Genomic DNA, 22,261 nt, shown 5'->3' with positions numbered 1-22,261 from the left:
TGCTTGGGGATTCAGTGTATCTGGCCATAAACTCTGCTACTGGCAAAGTTAACTCCGAAGTCTCTTTCTCTTGAGCATGAAAAGCACTATTTCAAATATTGTTGGTTCCATATGTGTCTGAGTGTTTACACACATGTATGTGTTGTTATTGTTATTAGGTGCCATCGAATTGTTTTGTACTCATAGTGACAATAGAACTGCCCCATAGTGTTTTCTTGTCTGCAATCTTCACTGGAGCAGATTGCCAGGTCTTTCTCCCATGGAGCCACTGAGTGGGTTAGAACTGCCTACCTTTCATTTAGCAGCCAAGGGCTTAAACATACCACTAAAACAAACAAACACACAAAAAACCCATTGCTGTTGAGTCGATTCCAAGTCATAGTGATCCTACAGGACAGAGTAGAACTGCCCCATAGAGTGCCCAAGGAGTACCTGGTAGATTCAAACTGCCAACCTTTTGGTTAGCAGACATAGCTCTTAACCACTAGGCCACCAAGGTTTCCTCTGGATACTCTTAAATAGATAAGCCTCTAACTGAAAGGTTGGTGGTTTGAACCCACCCAGCAGCTCTGCATGGGAAAGACCTGGCAATCTGCTTCCATAAAGATTACATCCAAGAAAACCCTGTGGAGCAGTTCTACTCTGTGACACGGGATCACGGTGAGTTGGAATTCACTCCACAGCACCTACTAAAAACATACCCTTCTACCAATCCTATGCCATCTTTGACTATAATAAAGAAAATAAGATATTCTGAATCAATGCTGTTCACTTTCATTGCACTTTCACAACTTTTATCTTATTTACCCAGATTTATCTTATTTGATGCCCCTTAAAAAGTATTATTCATAGGAGCTCAGGAGGCACGGTGGTTAAGCACGCGACTGCTAACCAAAACGTCAACAGTTTGAACCCACCAGCCACTCTACAGGAGAAAGATGTGGCAATCTGCTTCCGTAAAGATTGAAAACGCTCAAAAAACCTAACCCATCACCATCAAGTTGATTACAACTCATAGTGATAGGGTCGCTATGAGTCCACGAAGATTACTGCCTTGGAAACCCTATGGGGCAGTTCCACTCTGTCCTACAAGATTGCTATGAGTCAGAATGGACTGGATGGCAATGGGTTTTGGTTTTGGTTTAAGTAGTATTCTTTGAACTTAGGCTGAGAAAGGTCAAGGGTCATAAGGCTAATGAGTCATACAAGCAGAATTTGTTCCCGTCTCCTAATTTTCCAAATCCGAGGAGGCATTCCTTGGCACAACAGCTGCTTGCCATGAAATGTCCTTTTCTTGTTTAATTATAACTCTCCCCAACATGGTTCTAATCCACAGACGTTTGTCTTGCTTCCATTAATAAAACCACTAAGTCACATAGTCACATTAGCTCCTGAAGAGGCTTACCAATCACTAGGTCATACGTTCATGAGTAGTTCAACGTGCATTTCCTAAGTGTCCCTGTGGCAGACGCTATGCCCACTGTCTCTGAGCCTCACATGCGTTCTCAGAATATACATGTTGCATGCTGTCCTGGGCTATATGCAGTCTAGATTAAGACCACTAACACTCCTTACTTTGGACAGAGGGTCCTTCTGCCACTTCCCTGAAGCGTCCTTCAGCATTACTTGCAGGCTCCATTGAAACCAGTTTGCCCTGTGTTCTGACGCCAACATAATCAGCCTTCTCTATAAGTTTTACCATTAAGAACATTGAAAAATATTAAGTGGTGATAAAACCAATGTTAACAAATAAGACCAGATTTATTCGATCACGTTTTTGACCTTTTCTCTCCACGAGTAATAACCATCATTCAGCAGGTATTCTGAAATCTATTTGAGCGTTAGCGCAGACAAAATGAATAAATCCTGAGAAAGTACACTGTTTGCTGGCAACCAAAATACTGTAAAATACAAAACGCATGCAAACTGAAGTATACTTCTTTTCCTTCTGTTTCAGATATCTGCCCATAAACACTGGCACAAACATAGGACTACTTTGTGTCAGTGGTAAGAATATAGACAAAATGTATCTCCATTACCATAAACTAGAAAGTCAGGGTAACAGTCTTTCAAATAAATTGCCATGTGTCACAATTTGGCATAAACTCCCGTCCTTATGAATAATTCACATTTTCTGCATTAATAATGCATTCCCCTTCCTATTGGAATACTCCTAACACAGAGTGGATGTCTGGATGTCACTTACCAATTCCCTCAATTGAGAGGATGGAGTAAATCTATTTTTTTTTTTTACACTCTTTTAAAATCCTAACACTTGGCCAACCCATCTGATTATCAAAAATATGAAGTTCCTTTTCTTTTTGTCTCTTTGCCCCAGAGTCACTCAGGTGAGTACCCCACCCGTATTAGCTCCTGCAGATCAGGGTATTTGCATAGCAGCAAAGAAAACCACGGAAACTTACACAGGGCTGGTAGGGATTGGTTAGTCCTGTCCCACTTGGCCCTAATTGTATATTTATATATTCACGATAACATAGGCATAATTGCTAAAACGTGCTAACCAGCAAGGGGAAAAGAAAGAGACCAAAACAAGGCAGGCAAGAGTTTTATAATAATTGCAGACGTTTCTCACCACCTACCCCACCAGGGTTTCCTCCCTAGCTCAGTTTACGGCTGTGAAATTTCCCTTCCCTTTTCAGTAAAGTTAACGGGCACACAAAAGAAGTCCAAAGACCAAATGAGAGAAGGACATATATTTGTAGAGAAATATATTTAATCTATCACTCTGCACTCAGCAGTCATTCCACATTATAACCCACGTTAGTATTTCCAACATCACTTAAGTAAACTTTCCTTCCCCCGCCCCCAACACATACTTTTAACTAAAAACAGTAGCAACAACACTTGATACAGGCAAAGAGAAATGAGGTGCTGGAGTTTGAAACTAAAAAAAGAAAAAGCAACAAAAATCTTCCACCTCCCCCAAAGAATTTCTTCATCATCAACTCAAGACCAGAGTGGAGGATAAGGAGTTCTCTCCCGAAGCCCTCCAATGAAGAAAAATGGGCGGAAAGAGGGAGTTTTAAGAAAGGCGTCATCCCAATGCCAGTGATCTGTCCTTCCTCGACTCTTCCCCCAGATTCATTCATTCACTCTTAGCAGTGCGTATTTACAGAGCGCTTGCTCGGTGCAGGCACGACGCTCCACCCTAAATCATCTTCCAGGGGTCTCTAGAGTGTGTTCCAGCACCGGAAAGCCACCATCCAAGCTGAAGACAAGGGAAAAGTCATACTCAGGTACGCACAATGGAAGTTGGCCCGGGCCCGGGCCCGAGCCCAGCCCCGCCTTTCCCAACACCTGGAGCCCGAGATGGGCCACTATCCAGAACCGGATGTCGGGAGGAGACCTTTCTCCTGGCAGAAACCTGCCGCTGGGGTCAGAAGATCATTGACCTTGGTCCCACTGGATGCATTCGCCCTCTTTCTCTGGCTCCATCCTCTGGAAAAGTTAAGTTGGCAGCGAGTCGGGAGAGAGAGGGGCATGGGGGCTGGGGCAGGTTCAGCACCACCGCCCGGGGTTCTTGGCTCTAACTCCCTTGGCTACCAGGAAATATTTGTTTCAAGTCGGATGGGCTCCAGTGGCTACTGAAGCCGAGCGCCCGGCCACCATCAGAGAGCCAAGTCATCGGCGAGATAAAGATAGATCCATTACACGCCTAGTCGCTGGCCCTACAGAGGCAACCCTGGGGGAGGTGGCTTTCAAAGCCACAGCGCAATCCACCAGCGCAGTCAGGGTCGCTGCCACCCTCCAGCGATGCCGGCGACAGAGAAAGACAATCGAACCAGCGAGTGAAAGAAAGAAAGGATCGATACTTACCCCTAGGCGTCTGCTCCGGATCCTCACGTACCCTTGTTTCACTATGTCATTAAAATTGGAAGCCATCCCGGACAGCCAGTGACCTCCCCTTACCCAGGCGCACACACCCTATTTCCAAAGTGGCTTTGGGGAGGGGTGAGGGGCAGGACCAAGAAGAAGAAGGAGTAGGGGGAGAAAGTTGCCGGGGTGCTGCTGCTCCGGCGGAGGCTGTGCCTGGGTTTAGAAGGCGCGCATCACTTTCTCTGTCCCCCCAAAGCCTGAAAGTGGGCGGCCGGCTAGGAGCCACTTTCGGGGAGCGCGGCTCGGGGAGGCAAGGCTGGGGCGCCGGCGTCAGCTGACTCGCCAGCCAGCCTGCCAGGAGGAGGAGCAGTGGCTGCTGAGGGATCCAGTCCTGCCTCTTCCTAGGGCCAAGAAGGAGGAGGAGGAGGGAGGAGGAAGGAGGAAGGGGCGCGGCGAAGAGGAGGAGCCGCGCGGGTCCCTGCGCCCAGCTTGGCCACCCGGGAGCACACACCCTAGGCTGCGCGCACACTCCGGGCCTGCTCTCCCCCCCACCTGTCCCCACCGCTTCCCCTTCCGATCCCGAGCGTGCCCCTGCCTGCCCCCGCACCCCGGTGACAGCCTGTGAAGACAGCGTCCTTCTCTTCTCGCTCCAGTGGCTTATTTTAGGAGAGGAAAATTCACTTTTTTTCCAGCCACCGCCTACCCCTCTTCTCGCTTCAGTTCCCATCTCTTACCGGGGAAGGGCTGGTTTTTATCTCAGTTGTGCGTGTGTCTCGGGAGGTGGTGGTGTCATGGTTTGCCTTGACCATGGCATAAGAGGGGAGGGATGTTGTCGTGACCTAAGCTAAGAGTTTTTCGGGTTCCCTTGGCCTCACAGGACTCAGCCCTTTGTAATATCATTTGCCACCGTTTCCTCGCTTGAGCTTGTCTGCTGGAATATAAGTTTTCCAAAGGCCAAGAGTTGGCCTTAAGAATATGTGTATCCCCCAAACTTGCCCAGAATAGGTGCTCACTGAATGCTTAGTAGTTATTAGAGTGGCCACCTAGGTGCCAGGCATTGTTCTGTGCCCTTTGCCTGTATTATCATTTAAACTCCCCCCCCTCCTTTTTTTTTTTTCATTGAAGGCAGGGAAACCCTGGTGGCAGAGTGGTTGAGAGCTACCGCTGTCCTCTAGAGTTGCTGTGAGTCAGAATCTACTGGAGTGGGGTGGGTTTGGTTTCTGGTTATTGGAGTCCTGGTGCCCTGGTGGCACAGTGGTTAAGAGCTCAGGTGAGCTATGGCTGCTAACCAAAATGTTGACAGTTCAAATCCACCAGCTGCTCCTTGGAAACCCTGTGGGGCAGTTCTGCTCTATCCTGTAGAGTCACTGTGAGTTGGAATCTACTCAACAGCAATGGGTTTATTGGAGCCCTGGAGCCCTGCTTGCACAGAGGTTAAGCATTTGACTGCAAACCAAAAAGCTAGCAGTTCGAATCCACTAGCTACTCCTTGGAAACCCTGTGGGGCAGTTCTACTCTGTCCTAAGGGTTACCATGAGTCATAATTGACTCTACCGGAGTGGGTATATAAATTGGAATTAGACTCTATGACAAGGAGTTTGGTTTTGGTTTCATACTTTGAAGGTCCCTGGGTGGAACAAATGGTTTGCACTCAACTACCAATCTAAAGGTTGACAGATGGAACCCACCCAGCAGTACTGTGGAAGAAAGTCCTGGCAACTTGCTTCCCTTAAGATTGCAGCCAAGAAAACCATATGGAGCCATTCTGCTCTTTAACACATAAGGTAGCCGTGAGTCAGAATTCATGCAATGGGTTTTGTTTTGTTTTGGTACCTTATGCTATAGGTATGCCATACGTAGGAGTCCCTGGGTGGTACAAATAGTTAACACACTTGACTGCTAACGAAAATGCTGGCGGTTGGAGGTTCGCATCCAGCCAGAGGCACCTGAGAAGAAAGGCCTGGCAATCTACTTCTGAAAAATCAGCCATTGAAAACCCTATGGAGCACAGTTCTACTTTGACCCACATGAATGGCCATGAGGGTAGCTGGTTGGGTGTTTTCTTGTGTTTGTGTATGCGTGTTTAATGTAAATGCCAGGCCTGTATTTAAGCCTACATGTGGTGCACAGTGGTCCAGAGCTACAGATGCTAACCAAAAGGTTGTCAGTTGAAATCCACGAGCCGCTCCTTGGAAACCCAATGGGGCAGCTCTCTCTACTCTGTCCTGTAGGGTCACTATGAATCAGAATCAACTCGACAGCAACGGGTTTGGTTTTTGGATTGGCTTAGTCTGGCAAAAAAAGCAAACTCTCATAAACATATGCAAGTGTTGTTGCTGGTTGCCATCAAGTTGATTCGGACTCATGGCTATCCCGTGTGTGCAGAGTAAAACTGCTCCATAGGGTATTCAAGGCTGTGACCTTTTGGAAACAAATTGCCAGGCCTGTCTTCCAAGGTGCGTCTGGGTAGGTTCAAACTGCCAATCTTCCTACTTGTACTCCAGTACTTAACCATTTTTGACACCCAGGGACCTATACCATATGCAATACTGTCTATAAAGTAAGGTTGAAAGGGGCCAGGTAGTACACTTGCCCACCTGTTGACTACACAACCTTCCTGAAACCTGAGTGAATTGATAAGGAGCACTAACATTTATTGAGCTTGAAGTTATTGGACACTGTGCTAATCCTATTAAGGAAATAATGAGGTAGGTTACTACTAACCCCATTTTACAGATAAGGAAACCAGAGCTTGGAAGATGTCACAGACTTGTCCCAGGTACCAAGTGGGTCATTATCAGAGCTAGGATTGAAGCCAGGTGTGTCTGACCCCAAGCTCTGCTGGTAAACACTGTCCTATACATCTTCTGGGAGTCCCTAGGTGGTGCAAATATTTAACACACTCAGCTACTAACCAAAAGGTTGGAGGTTCAAGTCCACCCAAGGCACCTTGAAAGAAAGGTCTTGTGATCCGCTTCTGAAAATTCAGCCATTGAAAACTCTGTAGAGGACAGTTCTACTCTGACGCACAAGGAGTCACCATGAATAGGAATTGACTCAACGACAGTTTTTTGTTTTGTATGTATGTGTGTGTGTGTCTGTATATATATATATAGATAGATAGCACAATGGTTAAGAAAGAGCTTGGCTGCTAGTCCAAAAGTCAGCAGTTTGAATATATATATTTGTTCTTGTTGTTAGGTGCCGTAGAGTCGATTCCGACTCACAGCGACCCTATGCACAACAGAACGAAACATTGCCCGGTCCTGAGCCATCCTTACAATCATTGTTATGCTTGAGCTCATTGTTGCAGCCACTGTGTCAATCCACCTCGTTGAGGGTCTTCCTCTTTTCCGTTGATTCTATACTGTGCCAAGCATAATGTCCCCTGACAACATGTCCAAAGTATGTAAGACGCAATCTTACCATCCTTGCCTCTAAGGAGCACTCTGGCTGTACTTCTTCTAAGGCAGATTTGTTTGTTCTTTTGGCAGTCCATGGTATATTCAATATTCTTCGCCAACACCACAATTCAAAGGCGTCAATTCTTCTTCAGTCTTCCTTATTCATTGTCCAGCTTTCACATGCATATGATGTGATTGAAAATACCACGGCTTGGATCAGGCGCACCTTAGTCTTCAAGGTGACGTCTTTACTCTTCAACACTTTAAAGAGGTCCTTTGCACAGATTTACCCAATGCAATGCATCTTTTGATTTCTTGACTTCTGCTTCCACAGCTGTTGATTGTGGATCCAAGTAAAATGAAATCCTTGACAACATATATATATACACCCCTTCGGAAGAGGAGGTGTCTTGGGGAGGAGGTACTAGCTGGTTTCCAAGGAAGATCTTTCTAATCATTTTCACTATCTACAAAGGCAAACACTATCTCAGGAATGAGATGATTCTTGTTCACTGGAGGGGACCAAACAAAGGCAGGGTAACCTTTGGTCACAGCTATCAAGGAAATGATTCATTTATCTAGAGGATTGTTTGACCTGATGACATCCAAAGGCCTCTCAAGTCTGAGATTATATGAATCTTCCTTTTCTCACTGGGAACACTAGTTTTTAGTCACCTTGGCTTGATGGGTTTCAACTAAGGAAGAGGGTTGCCCAAGAATGTGTCATAGAAGATTTGAGACTAACTTGGAGCAATCAAAAAGCAAATATGTGGCAGGAAGGGCTCTTTGGCTATACAGTAACCCATCAGCTCAGTCTTCATGTTGCCATTCATTGGAAAATAACGTTTGAAGTTTAAATCTCTCACCAAAAGAGGGTGAAATGATAAAATCATTTGAAGAGTTCTTTTGAGAGACTTACAACTTAAAAAAAAAAAAAAATACTGACCATGTTTGCCATGAAATAGAGGTGTTCATAGAAGGCATTTATCCAACACCTTTATAGACCCAGTTCCCAATATCATAGAAACAAAGAATAAAGAAATTAAGGCATGAGGAGCTTGAAGTGAACGTGCCCAAGATAACAGAAATAATTACCGACAAAAACTGAGGCAGAGAAATTTATCCTTTGATAGTCGATGTTGAGTATAATCAACATCCATAAAAATTTAAACTATAATTGAGGAACCTAGATTCATATTAGGAAATGAACTAGGTGTGAGGCAACAAATGTTTTGGGGGGATTTTTTTAATTCCAAGATTGAATTCAGTGTGCAGTTTTGTTTGCCTTTTGGTGAAACCAAATTAATGTGCATTCAAAATGTACAAACTGTGCTACACCATAAGCAGGATAGCCATCTAGCATCTTGAAATTGTGTGGTACACTTCCCTGGAGGAGGTAGGAAGGGGTAATTCACAGAGACACATAATGTACTTGGTGCTTACGGAATTGCACAGTGCACAACTGGCACAACTGTACAGAGCCAAACAGCCATTCGGTCATACACAGTTCATTTTCACTGGAGGGAAATCCAACACAAAAATCATCATCCTGATTCTGATCTTTAACTCAATTTTCTGTTTAGAACTTCTAGTTTGCTGTATACATTTCTGTTTGCTTTCTCAGCATTAAGACTTACTTTTTTCAATAATGATTGCAATTTTCACTTTGAGTTTACTTCTCCTCTGCTACCAGTATAGATGTGTAACTCTATACCTTGCCTTCCTTCAGCATCACCATGGGTCCAGACATGGGCACATGGCCTAATCTGACCCATTAAGAGTTAATTTCGTAACTATTGCTGAATACTGGGACAAAGATTCCTGCTCTGTTCTGTTTAAATTGAGCCTGAGGAATAAAGCCCAGGAGCTACTGGCAGGCGTCTTGAGACCCTAAGGGAGAGCATTTCTGAGAGTGGGGAGGGGTGGGGGGGTGGTCACACAGGAGAAGCAGAGCCAAGAGATAAAGAGAAGAAAGACAAATCCTTAGGACACTGTCTGAACCACCTCATCCAGCGCCCTAGGAACTATGTAACGATTAGACCCCTAGATGCAGTGACGTAAGCTGGATAAAAAATCCTCCAAGAGATGGACTGGCAAAATAGCTGCAACAGTAGTTCAAACATACTACCAGTTGTGAGGATGGTGCAGGACCAGGCAATGTTGCTTTCTGTTATACAGAAGGTTCCATGATTTGGAGGTGACTCAACAGCCAACTAACGATAAGTCGGATAGAAGATTGTTTCTCTCTCATGTTAGAGTCAACAGTGGGTAGGCTGTCCTGGGAAGGTAGGAATCTCTGTCCCGTAAGATTATCCAGGGACTCAAGCTCTGCCCCTCAAGATGTGGCTTCCATCTTTGGGTCTAACCAAACCAAAACAAACCGGCTGTCATCGAGTCTGACCCATAGCAACCCTATAAGACCGAATAGAACTGCCCCTAGAGTTTCCAACGAGCAACGGTGGATTTGAACTGCCAACCTTTTGGTTAGCAGCCATAGTTTTTAACCACTGTCCAGCCAGGGCTCCTTTTTGGGTCTAGGCACTGCCATTTTCCAAAAAAGGGGAAGAAAGCATGAAAGGAAAACAGCTTCCACCTAAAATTGTGATCCAGAAGCTCCGCACACCTATTTCTTGTCCATCCCATTAAACAATATTTTGTCATTATATCCACACCAAGCTCCAAGGGAGAATGGGGAATGTATTCTCCATTTAAGAAGCCCTAGCGGTGCAATGGTTAAGCACTTGGCTGGTAACTGAAGGGTTCTTGGTTTGAAGCTACCCAGCAGCTCCCCAGGAGAAAGATCTGAGATCTGCTTCCATAAAGATTATAGGCTAGAAAACCCTGTGGGCCAGGTCTGCTCTGTCCCAGGGGATCACTATGAGTCGAAATTGATACCATGGCACATAATAACAACTGCAGTCTCCGCTTGGCCATCTTCTGTTCCTGAAAGAACGAGATAGAATTGCTACCGGATGGGTCGGTTAACACTCTCTACCTCACCAGTGCCATCACTAGACTATTGCACCGCACAAGCAAAACATCCTCTTTTTTGCTTAAACCAGCCCCGACTGAAGTAGTCTGACACTTGCAAGCCAAGAAGTCCCGTCTAAGAAACCATGGTACTGCGATTCGAAGCCTCAAGCATCTCAACTGCACGCAGATGCACCCGGGGGCCCAGATTACCTGAGAGAATTCCAAAGTTTTCTGCAGCGTTTTCTCATACAACTGTAGACTAACAGGTGGAAGGGACCACAGAGGCCATCTGGTCCAGCCCCTGCCATTTGGGAATTGTCATTGCCCACTGGAGTGATTCTGGTGGAGCTGCTGGCTGCTTTTGTGTGCTGCTGAGTCAGTTTTGACTCCTAGCAATCCTATGTGATAGGGTAGAGCTGCCCCATAGGGTTTACAATGCTGTAATCTTCACAGAAGCAGACTGCCACGTCTTTCTCCTGCAGGGCAGCTGGTGGGTTTGAATCACCGACCTTTAGGTTAGCAGCCAAGCGCTTTAACCATTCGTGCCACCAGGGCTCTGGGAGTTGCTGGTAATGGGCCATTATCGTGTCTCCCACAGGAGCGAGCACCTGACCAAGACTGGCCAATCAAACACATAATGCTTGGACACAGGGATTGGCCAGCGTTGGGCATGCGACCTAGAAGATCCAATCAATGTCATTTATGGGCAAATAGGCTAAAACACTGAGAATTGTACTCCTAACAGTTAAGACAATACGTGCCTACAGTTATCGGGGACAATCTTGTCTCCAAGATAAGAGCCTGGTGAAAATTAAAGCCAAGAAAGGAAAAGGTGGAACTCCAGAGGTAGAAATGACAACCATGCCTGGAGCTAGAACTACCTACTGGACTTCCAAGTGACACCAATCACAGTTTTGCTTTCTTTTGTTTATCTGAGCCACTTCATTTGGGTTATGAAGTACCTATTAAAAAAAAAAAAAAAAACCCAAACCCATTGCTGTCGACTAGATTCCAACCTATAGCGACCCTGTAGGACAGAGTAGAGCTGCCCCATAGGGTTTCCAAGGAGCGGCTGGTGGATTTGAACTGCCGACCTTTTGGTTAGCAACTGAGCTCTTAACCACTGCACCACTAGGGCTCCATGGAGTACCTAGGTGGTACAAAAAGTTAATGTGCTTGGCTGATAACCAAAAGGTTGGTGGTGCCAATCCACCCAGAAGCACCTTGCAAGAAAGGCCTGGAGATCTACTTGTGAAAAACCAGCCATTGAGAACCCTATGGAGCACAGTTCTACTCTGACACACATGGGGTAGCCGTGAGTTGGAATCAGCTGGATGCCAGCTGGTGGTGGTGGTAATTTGGGTTATAGAGAATACTCTTCCCAAGGCTAGAACTTGGGGGAGGCAAGTGAGGCAACTAGAGTGCAGTTTTTAAGGAAGTGCTGCCTCTCAGGGTCCTGTGAGTGCTGACCCTGAACTTACATGATCCTAAGAGTGAGGGTGCCCTTAAATCTTGCACCCAAGGCCCTTCACTTATCTCTCCCTAGTGCCGACTGGATGTCACCCTTCCTAAAAAAAAGTATTAATTTAAAATGAAATGAGTGTCTGTCCTAAATGGAATACATATGGTAGTATTCTTCTATTTGGGCATCTTGTTGATATGAAATTAACTCTCATGCACTGAAATAGAGCCTTACCCGCCGCCGTTGAGTCCCTTCCGACTCATAGCAATCGTGTAGCACAGAGTAGAGCTGCCCCATGGGGTTTCCAAGGAGTGGCTGGTACCAGAGTTCAAACTGCCAACCTTTTGGTTAGCAGCAGAACTTTTAACCACTGCGCCACCAGGGCTCGGAAATTGAACCTAGCCACTGAATAGAGCCAGAAAGTAATCTAAGTGTTACCTGGCCCAACACACACATTCAAAGGAGGAATCCACTCTAGCTTGAAATATATTAACAAGTCTTGCCGCTCCCTCTATATTCCATTCAGCTTATTCTCCCTCTTCTTCTTCTTCTTCTTATCATTTAGCTGTTCATGACAGAATGTTCTGTGCAGAGGTCCAGAGGTTTCTGGACTTTTCTAAGAAGGCGATGGGCTCCCAATCTTCGTCAAAGGAGGTGGTATTTTCACCACATACCGTGCAGTGGCCAGGCTGAGGCTGAAATGGCACCTGTCCAATACTCTTAACAAAAATAACGAGCTTTGGCCCCGCCGCCTGCTGCTTTCAGGAAAAACGCCACAGAAACATACGCGGCCTTTCCTGGGCAAGGTGAGAAAGCGCTAAGGAAAGTGATTCGGGTATCACTAGGGAGGGAGGCTGTTTTCTCTGGCTAAGTCCCCCCTCCACTGGTCCTTCCAGTCCATCCTGAAATCAGGCGGGGAAAACCTGGGGACAGGCACACTTCATTTATTCATTGCTTCCTGCCTTTCTTCTCTCCTGGGTTTGACAAGTATTTATTTATTTTTTTTGCTATGGGTAGGGATTGTGCAAAATATGGTTTCATACATGCTCACAACACACACACACAAATAAACAAGGTCCCTACCACCAGTTGTTGTTGGGTGCCTTCGAGTTGATTCCGGTTCATAGCAACCTGATGTGACAGAAACGAATTCGCCCATATTTTGGCTGTGAACTTTAGGAAAGCAGATTAGAGCTCCTTCTCCCATGGGGTCATTGGGTGGGTTTGAACTACCAACCTTTTTGGTTAGCATCTGAATGCTTAACCATTGTACCAGCAGGGCTCCTTTATCCTCAGTAAAAGAGAGAAAAAATCAACAAGGAAATAAGTCATTGAAATACCTACAGTTACGACTTTCTACAAAGGAAATTAGTAAGTAGCCCTGATGGCTCCATGGTTAATAAGTGCTCCGCTGCTAATCCAAAGGCCAGCAGTTTGAACCCACCAGCAGCTCCGAGGGAGAAAAGACCTGGCAACCTGCTCCTGTAAAGATTACAGCCTAGAAAACCCTATGGGGAAGTTCTAATATGACCTACAGGGTTGCTATGGGTCAGAGTCAACTTGACTGCACACAACAACAACAAAAAGGAAATTAACAGAGTATCATATAAGGAGTGAAGTCCTGCTGGTGCACTGGTTAGAGCTTGGCTGCTAACCAAAAGGTCGGAAGTTTGTATCTACCAGCCACTGCTTGGAAACCCTATGGGAAAGTTCCTACAGGGTTGCTATGAGTTGGAATCGACTCGAAGGCAACGGATTTGTTTGTTTTTTGTTTTGGTTTATATAAGGAGTAACAAGAGTCCTACCTTAGGTAAGAGGCGGAGAAGTCTCTTAGCTCTTCCACAAGTCAGGACCACACCAATACAGGCCTGCATCTTCAGACTAGTTGTGGGGGCAGCGGGGGAGCAGGCACTAGCCTTGTGTCCTCTGCACTTGAAGGGCTCCATATTCTCTTGAAAAGTCTTTCTTTTCTTTAAGGTAAGGGGTGAGCTCCTCCTCCCCCTTTCCGGAGGGAAGAGAAGTACCACAAAGCTCCACCAACGCTCTGCACAGGAATTGCCCTTCTTTAATCTCCGACTGCAACGGCTTGTTTAGACTAGAGGTACATGATGAACTCACGCAGACAAAATGGTTTTGAACCACCCCTTGTGCAAATTCTGCACAGATGGTCCAGCACCTTGCTTCAGAATGCCTCTGTTTTTCTAGGTCTTTGAGGCTTCTGCTGAAATTGAGTCAACAGGAAGAAACACTTTACCATTCGGTGACAAATCCATATCACAGCCATTAAAGTGGACGTAAAAGACGTCACTTATTTGTTCATTCAACAAATATTATTTGAGCTCCTGCCGTGTGCTAAGGAGCCCTAGTTGTACAATGGTTAAACGCTGGGATGCTAACCAAAATATCAGTGGTTCGAAACCACCAGTGGCTTCACTGGAGAAAAGGCCTGGCAATCTTCCCCCATAAAAGATTGCAGCCTTGGAAACCCTATGGGGTAGTTCTACTGTATCACATGGGGTTGCTATGAGTCAGAATTGACTCAACGCCATCCAACAGCAACTGTGTGCTAGGCACTGGGTGTCGAAGGAGTAGATAAGAGACCAGACTCACTGACCCTCATGGAGTTGTAAGTGCACAGGGAGTGAGGGACACGAATAAAATACTCACATAAATAAATGAATAAATGGAAACCATTGCATGATGCTGTCTGCAAAGACAGAACAAGGAGACAGGACTTGACCTCTCTGGAAGGCAGGGGATTGAGAAATTAGAAAGCTGAGATAGGAAGGAAAAGGCACTCTTACCCATGTGAGGGTAGAGAAAGCGTGGTAGAGGGAAGGATAATGTGCAAATACCCTGTGGTAGGAAGGCCATACAGTGCATTAGAACAGAAAGAAGGTAAAATCCCTAAACCTGATGCCCTCAAGCTGATTCCAACTCATAACAACCCTGTAGGGCAGGGTAGAACTGCCTTGTAGGATTTCCAAGGCTGTAGTCTCTGTGGAAGCAGACTGTCACATTGCTTTCCTGCTGCTCAGCTGGTGGGTTCAAACCACTGACCGTTGGTTTAGCAGCTGAGCGCTTAGCCACTGTGCCACCAGAACTCTTTGAAAGAAGATAAATGGGATGGAGTTTGGAGAAGGGGAAGTGGGCAGTGGAAGATCACGTTAGAGAGGATAGTTCCCGGCATGAGAAAGATTTTCTTATATGTTGACCAGTATGCTATAAGGCATCTATATAACAGGGCCAATTTTTAAAAAATGTGTGTTACAAAAAGCTGACTCTCTCTACACTAAAATATTAGCGGCGCTTGTCATCTGTTGGTGGGAATACTGCATATGCTTTCCCCTGTGTGTTTTTTTAAGTTTCAAATGCAATTTAAAAAAAGGAATAACTGTGTCTCTCCACACAGCTGGACCTCACGTTTTAAGCTTTCTAATCAAGGACACGAAAGCAAACAGATGCCTCGAGTGAAATAGACTGGAATGCAATAGTCTTGTCACCCTTAAGCTCTCCCCAGATAGTTTCTGAGTTTCTTTCCCGATGAGAAGAGCCCTTTTCTTTGTAGATTACTGCAAAGCCAACCCAGGAAAATCTAGGCCAACCAATGAGAAAAAAAAAAAAAAAAGACCAGAGAGAAATAACTAGATAACAAAGGTATTTGGCGTTTATATGGCCCTTTTTCAAGCTGAAGCATGTTTCCAGTGGTTGTTGTGAGAAGATTAGAAGTCAGCGTTGCAGAGGTCTCCTTGGGGTTGCTCTCCCCACTTCACTGAGTGACTTTGGGCCAGCCAGCCATTTTTCCCCGCCTCATAGGCTGATCTGGAAAACAGAGATAAATGGGGCCAGCCGTGTGAGTCCAGGCTATTGAGGTCCCTGGATGAAATGTGGGAAGAGGGCAAAGTCTCCTGTTCAAAGTGCTTTGCCAATGTTAATTAATGGCCACAGCACACCCAAGCCCTGTAATACTACCTGCGTTTCACAGACGAGGGACCTGGAGCAGAAAGTCTAAACGCCTGGTTCAACGACACAGAAGGGATCGGCTTCAAAATGAGGATTAGGGACCAGCAGCACTGCATCCAGTAAGCATTTTAACTTCATTTATAAAGTACAATTCAATTGTATCATGGATGTTTTTATTTTGAAAACATAGTCTCTGTGTCACCGCTTTATAAGGCAGAGAAAAAAGCAGACGCATTCACAGTATAAGAGCCCTTTCCTGAGCGCTCGGAGATACATACCCCAGTTAGGTTCTCCACCCCTGGGGCTTACTGGTAGATATTTGAATAGCGGATAGTGGTGAAACCGCCTAAAAAACAAGGAAGTTTATCTGCGCCACATTTGAGTGTTGAGAGCCATTCGTCTGAGGGGGATGCTTCCCAGAGGAGTGATTGTGTGAAGCTTATGTGCCTTTTGGCTTCTGTATAGTGAGACAAGGCTTGCAAGTATGTTTATTATTGTCTTCATGTAATTGGGAAGAGATGGGTACCGGCATTCGGAAATATTCAGGTAAATGAGTTGTTTTGGGGGTGAAAGCAGTTTGTATTGTACTTCCTGGGCCATGGTACTGATACGTTCCGCGTGTGTGATGTGCTTCATGGAATATGGGACCGATGGCCTGCTTGCACTAGTCACCTCCCTGATAACATCTTTTATAAAGCTCTCACTGGAAAGTTGAGTAAGATATTTTATAACTCAAGTGTTACCAGCTTTTGGAAATAATTCAAGTAAATGAGTTACTTTTGCGGTGAAAACAGTTTGGGATGCACTTCCTGGGCCATGCAACGATGTGTATCCCATTTGTGATGAGCTTCATGGAACGTGGTACTGATATGGACCATGTGAGGTTGACACCCTATTTTTACAAATAATAAAAAACTACCAACAATGGTTCAACAGCCGTTCTATTAGTGAATAAACATGGCATCACCAAAAAAAAAAAATCATCCTTTAAAGGGATAGGACAGACCCATTTGCAATTCGGGGGACTCCTTTCCTAGGTTGATGACTCTAATTAGCTACGCATATCAATTCCACTTTCATCTCATTGATCAACATGACTTTGGCAAAGAGATGGAGGAATGGCGGAATGGAGACTTCACTTATGGCAGCCATGAACAAGGGCAAGTTTGGGGCTTTATCACAAAGGAAAACATCACTGCGACCTGGTGGCCACCTAGGAAGCTATTGGTGTACAACTAGCAGCCTCCACCAAAACACCCTTTGTTGTTGTTGTAATATGACATTGAGTCGATTTTCACTCATAGCAATCCCATGTGGCAGAGCAGAACTGCGCCATAGGGTTTTCCAGGGAGTGCAGTGGTGCAATTGTTAAGCGCTCCACTGCTAACTGAAAAATCAGCTGTTAGAACCCACCTAGCGGCTCTGCACTACAAAAGACCTGGCCATTAGCTCCCATAAAGGTTACAGCCTAGAAAACACTATGAGAACCACGATCTACTCTGTCAAGTGGGGTGGCTATGAGGCAGAATTGACTCGGCCCCCAACAACAACAATCTTTACAGTGGCAGATTGCCAGGTTTATCTCCTGCAGAGCTGCTGAATGGGTTAGAACCAACAACCTTTTGATTAACAGCTGAACACTTAATCATTTTGCCACCAGAGCTCCTTCCCAAAACGCCCTAACATGATTAAAAACACATTCACAATGTTTCCAACATCGTCTACCTCTAGTACTTCCTGTTATATCACTTAGTGCATTTTCAGCTGGAAATAACATAAAGCCCAACCACCAGAATCTCAATTCAAAGGCATTTATTGCTGTATTTCATCAAATTCAAGATGCCCCTAATGTTAAGATACGCCACCATTTTATATATTAGTAAGAAAGAAAAATGGTAACAATTTAACTTTTCAAGTCAATGACCAATCACAATTTTTTGACAGCTTTATTGAGGTATATATAATTGACATGAAACTAAACTGCATAATCTAAACTGACTGGAAGAGATCTATATTTGTGCCCATTTCAAAGAAAGTTGATCCAACAGAATGTGGAAATTATCAAACAGTATCATTAATATCACACGCAAGTAAAAGTTTGCTGAACCTCATTCAAAAGCTGTTGCAGCAGTACATGAACAAGCAACTTCCAGAAATTCAAGCTAGACTCAGGAGAGGACTTGGAATGGGGGGCGTCATCGCTGATGTCAGATGGATCTTGGCTGGAAGCAGAGAATATCAGAAAGAAGTTTATCTGCGTTTTATTGACTATGCAAAGGCATTTGAATGTGTGGTTCATAACAAGTTATGGATAATATTGCAAAGAATGGGAATTCCAGAACACTTAATTGTGCTCATGAGGAACCTGTACGTAGATCAAGAGGCAGTCGTTCAAACAGATCGAGGGGATACTGTGTGGTTTAATATCAGGAAAGGTGTGTGTCAGGGTTATGTCCTTTCACTATACTTATTCAATCTGTATGCTGGGCAAGTAATTCAAGAAGATGGACTATAATGAGGAAGACTCATTAATAACCTGTGTTAATACAGATGACACAACCTTGCTTCTGAAAGTGAAGAGGACTTGAAGCACTCACTAATGAAGACCAAAGACCACAGCCTCCAGTATGGATTGCACCTCAACATAAAGAAAACAAAAATCCTCAAAACTGGACCAATAAGCAACATCATGATAAATGGAGAAAAGATTGAAGTTGTCAAGAAGTTTCTAATTTTGAAGAAGCCAAATTTATCAAATTTCTCTCTTATGGACCATGTTTTATATTTCATATCTAAGATACCTGTGTCTAACTCATGTTCACTCATGTTCTCTATGTTTTCTTTTAGAAAGTTTAACAGTTTTACATTTTATATTTGGATCTCTGATAACATTTTGAGTTAATTTTTGTGTGTGGTTTGAGGTCTGAATTGAAATTTTTATTTATTTCACATGTGGATATCCAATTATTCCAACACATTTGTTGAAAAACCTATCCTTTCTTCACTGAGTTGCCTTTGCACTTTTGCCAAATGTACGTGTGGGTCTATTTCTAAGCTATCCCAACTGTTACATTTACCTCTTGGTCTATCCTCACTACCTTGATTCAAGTAGCTCTAAGTCTTAAAATCCGGTAATGATAGTCCTCTACTTTGTTCTTCTTTTCCAAAGTCGTTTGTCTCTTCAGGGTCCTTTGAATTTCCATATGAAACTTAGGTCCAGCTTGTCAATTTCTATAAAATTTTTTCCAAGTATTTTGAGAGAGATTATGCTGAAACTGTAGCTCAGTTTGAGGAGAACCGGCAAACTGAGTCTTCCAATCTATGAAACGGTGTCTGTCCCCAATTATTTTGGCCCTCTTTAGTTTTTGTAAGAAATGTTTTGTAGTTTTCAGTGTACGGATCTTTCATATCTTTTATCGGGTTTATTCCTAAGATTTATGCTATTGTAAACAATATTATTTTAATTTCAATTTTTTATTGTTTTTGCTTACTTACAGAAATGCAATTTATTTTTTATATATTGATCTCATATACTGCACACTTGCTAAACTCATTTACTGGTTCTAGTTCTTTTTTTATAGATTCCATCAGAGTTTACATCATGATGCCTGCAATGAAATATAGTTTTACTTTCTCTTTTCCCATATGGATATATTTTATTTCTTTTCTCACCTAACTGCACTGGCTAGGATCTGCAAAACAATGTTGAATAGAAGTGGAGTTAACAGACACGTTTTTCCTGTTCTTGATCTTAGAGTGAAAAAAGTACTCTTTTTATCATCAATTATTAGCCACAGGTTTATCATAGGTGTCCTGTATGAAGTTGACAAAGTTCCCTTCTACTCTAGTTTGCTGAGAGTTTTTGATCAGAAACGGATGCTGGATTTTGGTCAAATGCCTTTTCTATGCCTATCGAGGTGATGACTTTGTATTTATTTTTTGGTTTGTCAATATGCTGAATTACATTGATTGATTTTAAAATGTTACACCAAGCTTGCATTCCTGGGATAAAACCCACATGGTCATGATGTATTATCCTTTATAAACATTGTTGGATCCAGTTTTTCAACATTTTATTTGGAATTTTTGCATCTATGTTCATGAGGGAGATTGGTCTGTAGTTTTGAATAGGTTTTTAACCATGAATTTAATATCTTTAAAGATAAGACTATTCAGATTATCTATTTCTTCTTAAGTGAGCTTTGGTAGTTTCTGTCATTCAGGAAATTTGTGTGTTTTGTCTAACTTGTCTAATTTATTGGCATAAATTTGTTATTTTATTTCTTTATTAATCTTTTAATATCTGTAGGATTGGGAGTCAGCTTGTTCATTCCTGATAATTTGGTTCTTTTCTCTCTGTCTTTTTTTTTTTGTTGTTGTTGTTGGGAGTTTTTTGATTACCGTTTCAATCTCTTTTTTTGTTATGGGTCTATTTAGTTGTTCTACTTCTGATTGTGTTAGTTTGGGTAGGTAGTGTTTTTCTAGGAATTCATCCATTTCTTCAAGGTTTGCAAATTTGTTAGAGTACAATTTTTCGTAATAATCTGATATGATTCTTTTAATTTCGGTTGGGTCTGTTGTGATGTGGCCCATCTCGTTTCTTATTCGGGTTATTTGTTTCTTTACCTGGTTTTGGTATCAGGGAGATGGTGGCTTCATAGAATGAGTTAGGCAGTATTCCATCATTTTCTATGCTTTGAAATACCTTTAGTAGTAGTGGTGTTAACTCTTCTCTGAAAGTTTGGTAGATTTTTTTTTTCTTATTGACTTTGTCAAACATTCAAGTTTTGGTTTTATTGGCTTATACTATTGTTTTCTTTTCACTTGTTTTATTGATTCCCAGTATTTCCTCTCTTTTACTTACTTTGTGTTTTATTTCCTCTTTTTTTCCCCCCTAGTTTCTTAAGACAAAAGCTAAAGCCATTGACTGGAAACTTATTCTTCATGCCTCTTACTGGTCATTTTCCCCTCCTCCCAGGAACAACCACTATTCTAGGTTCTATCGCTGTAGATTAATTTTATCTCTTTTAGTACTTCATATAAATGAAATCGAATAGTGGGCACTCTTCCTGTCTGGCTTCTTATATTTTATTAGTGTAATGTCTTTGAGAACCATCCACGTCATTGTATATATTAATGCCTAATTCCTTTTAATTATGTCATGTTCCATTCTATGCAGACACCACCGTTTGTTTATTTGCTCTGCCATTGACGAGCATTTGCTTGTTTCCAGTTTTTAGTTATTAAGAATAAAACTTCTATTAATATTTTTCCACAAGTCGCTACATGGTTGTTTTCATTTTTCTTGGGTAAATACCTAGGAGAAGAATTGAGGGTTCATATGTTTGATTTATATGAAATTGCTAAATGGTATTCCAAAGTGATCAGCACCAATGGAATTTCTAGTTACTTCACATCCTTACCAACATTTGGTATTATCAGTCTCAATTTTAATTTTAGCCATTCTATAATAAGAGGAAAGTTTAGGGATGTAGAATGCATTTTTTTTAATAATTTTTTATTGTGCTTTAAGTGAAAGTTTACAAATCAAGTCAGTCTCTCACACAAAAACCCATGTACACCTTGCTACGCACTCCCAATTACTCTCCCTCTAATGAGACAGCAAGCTCTCTCCCTCCACTCTCTCTTTTCTTGTCCATTTCACCAGTTTCTAACCCCCCCACCCTCTCATCTCCCCTCCAGGCAGGAGATGCCAACATAGTATCAAGTGTCCACCTGATCCAAGAAGCTCACTCCTCACCAACATCCCTCTCCAACCCATTGTCCAGTCCAGTCCATGTCTGAAGAGTTGGCTTCGGGAATGGTTCCTGTCCTGGGCCAACAGAAAGGTCTGGGGACCATGACCACCAGGGTCCTTCTAGTCTCAGTCAGACCATTAAGTCTGGTCTTATGAGAATTTGGGGTCTGCATCCCACTGCTCTCCTGCTCCCTCAGGGGTTCTCTGTTGTGTTCCCTGACAGGGCAGTCATTGGTTGTAGCCGGGCACCATCTAGTCCGTCTGGCCTCAGAGTGATGTAGTCTCTGATTCATGTAGTAATCACCTTGTGTCCTTGGTGTTCTTCATTCTCCTCTGATCCAGGTGGGTCGAGACCAACTGATGCATCTTAGATGGCTGCTTGCTAGCATTTAAAGTCCCAGACGCCACTCTTCAAAGTGGGATACAGAATGTTTTCCTAATAGATTTTGTTATGCCAATTGACTTAGATGTCCCCTGAAACCATGGTCCCCAGACCCTTGCCCCAGCTACGCTGGCCTTCGAAGCATTCAGTTTACTCAGGAAACTTCTTTGTTTTTGGTTTAGTACAGTTGTGCTGACCTCTCCTGTATTGTGTATTGTCTTTCCCTTCACCTAAAATAGTTCTTATGTACTATCTAATTAGTGTTTTCTTCTCGGTTTAAACTATTTCTCAAGAACTTATAATAGTGGTCTTATATAATATTTGTCCTTTTGCAAATGACTAATTCCACTCAGCATAATGCCTTCCAGGTTCCTCCATGTTATGAAATGTCTCACAATTCCTCACTGTTCTTTATCGATGCGTAGTATTCCATTGTGTGAATATGCCGTCATTTATTTATCCATTCATCCATTAATGGGCAC

The 22,261-nt window shown here is 43.4% G+C and overlaps 1 protein-coding gene across 1 annotated transcript in view; it reads right to left on the bottom strand.

Moving 5' to 3' along the window:
• Positions 1-4,181, bottom strand: part of DOK5 (docking protein 5) — a 206,623-nt gene extending 202,442 nt beyond the window's left edge. Inside the window, exon 1 of the mRNA XM_003419902.4 lies at positions 3,838-4,181. Within this exon, the coding sequence (XP_003419950.1) occupies positions 3,838-3,903 (66 nt within the window). The 5' untranslated portion in view covers positions 3,904-4,181. The remainder of the gene's footprint in view (positions 1-3,837) is intronic.
• Between the last annotated feature and the right edge of the window lie 18,080 nt (positions 4,182-22,261).

The sequence above is a fragment of the Loxodonta africana genome, chromosome 24 (assembly GCF_030014295.1).
Source record: "Loxodonta africana isolate mLoxAfr1 chromosome 24, mLoxAfr1.hap2, whole genome shotgun sequence".
Lineage (NCBI taxonomy): Eukaryota > Metazoa > Chordata > Mammalia > Proboscidea > Elephantidae > Loxodonta > Loxodonta africana.
This window is presented reverse-complemented; position numbering and strand designations above follow the sequence as displayed.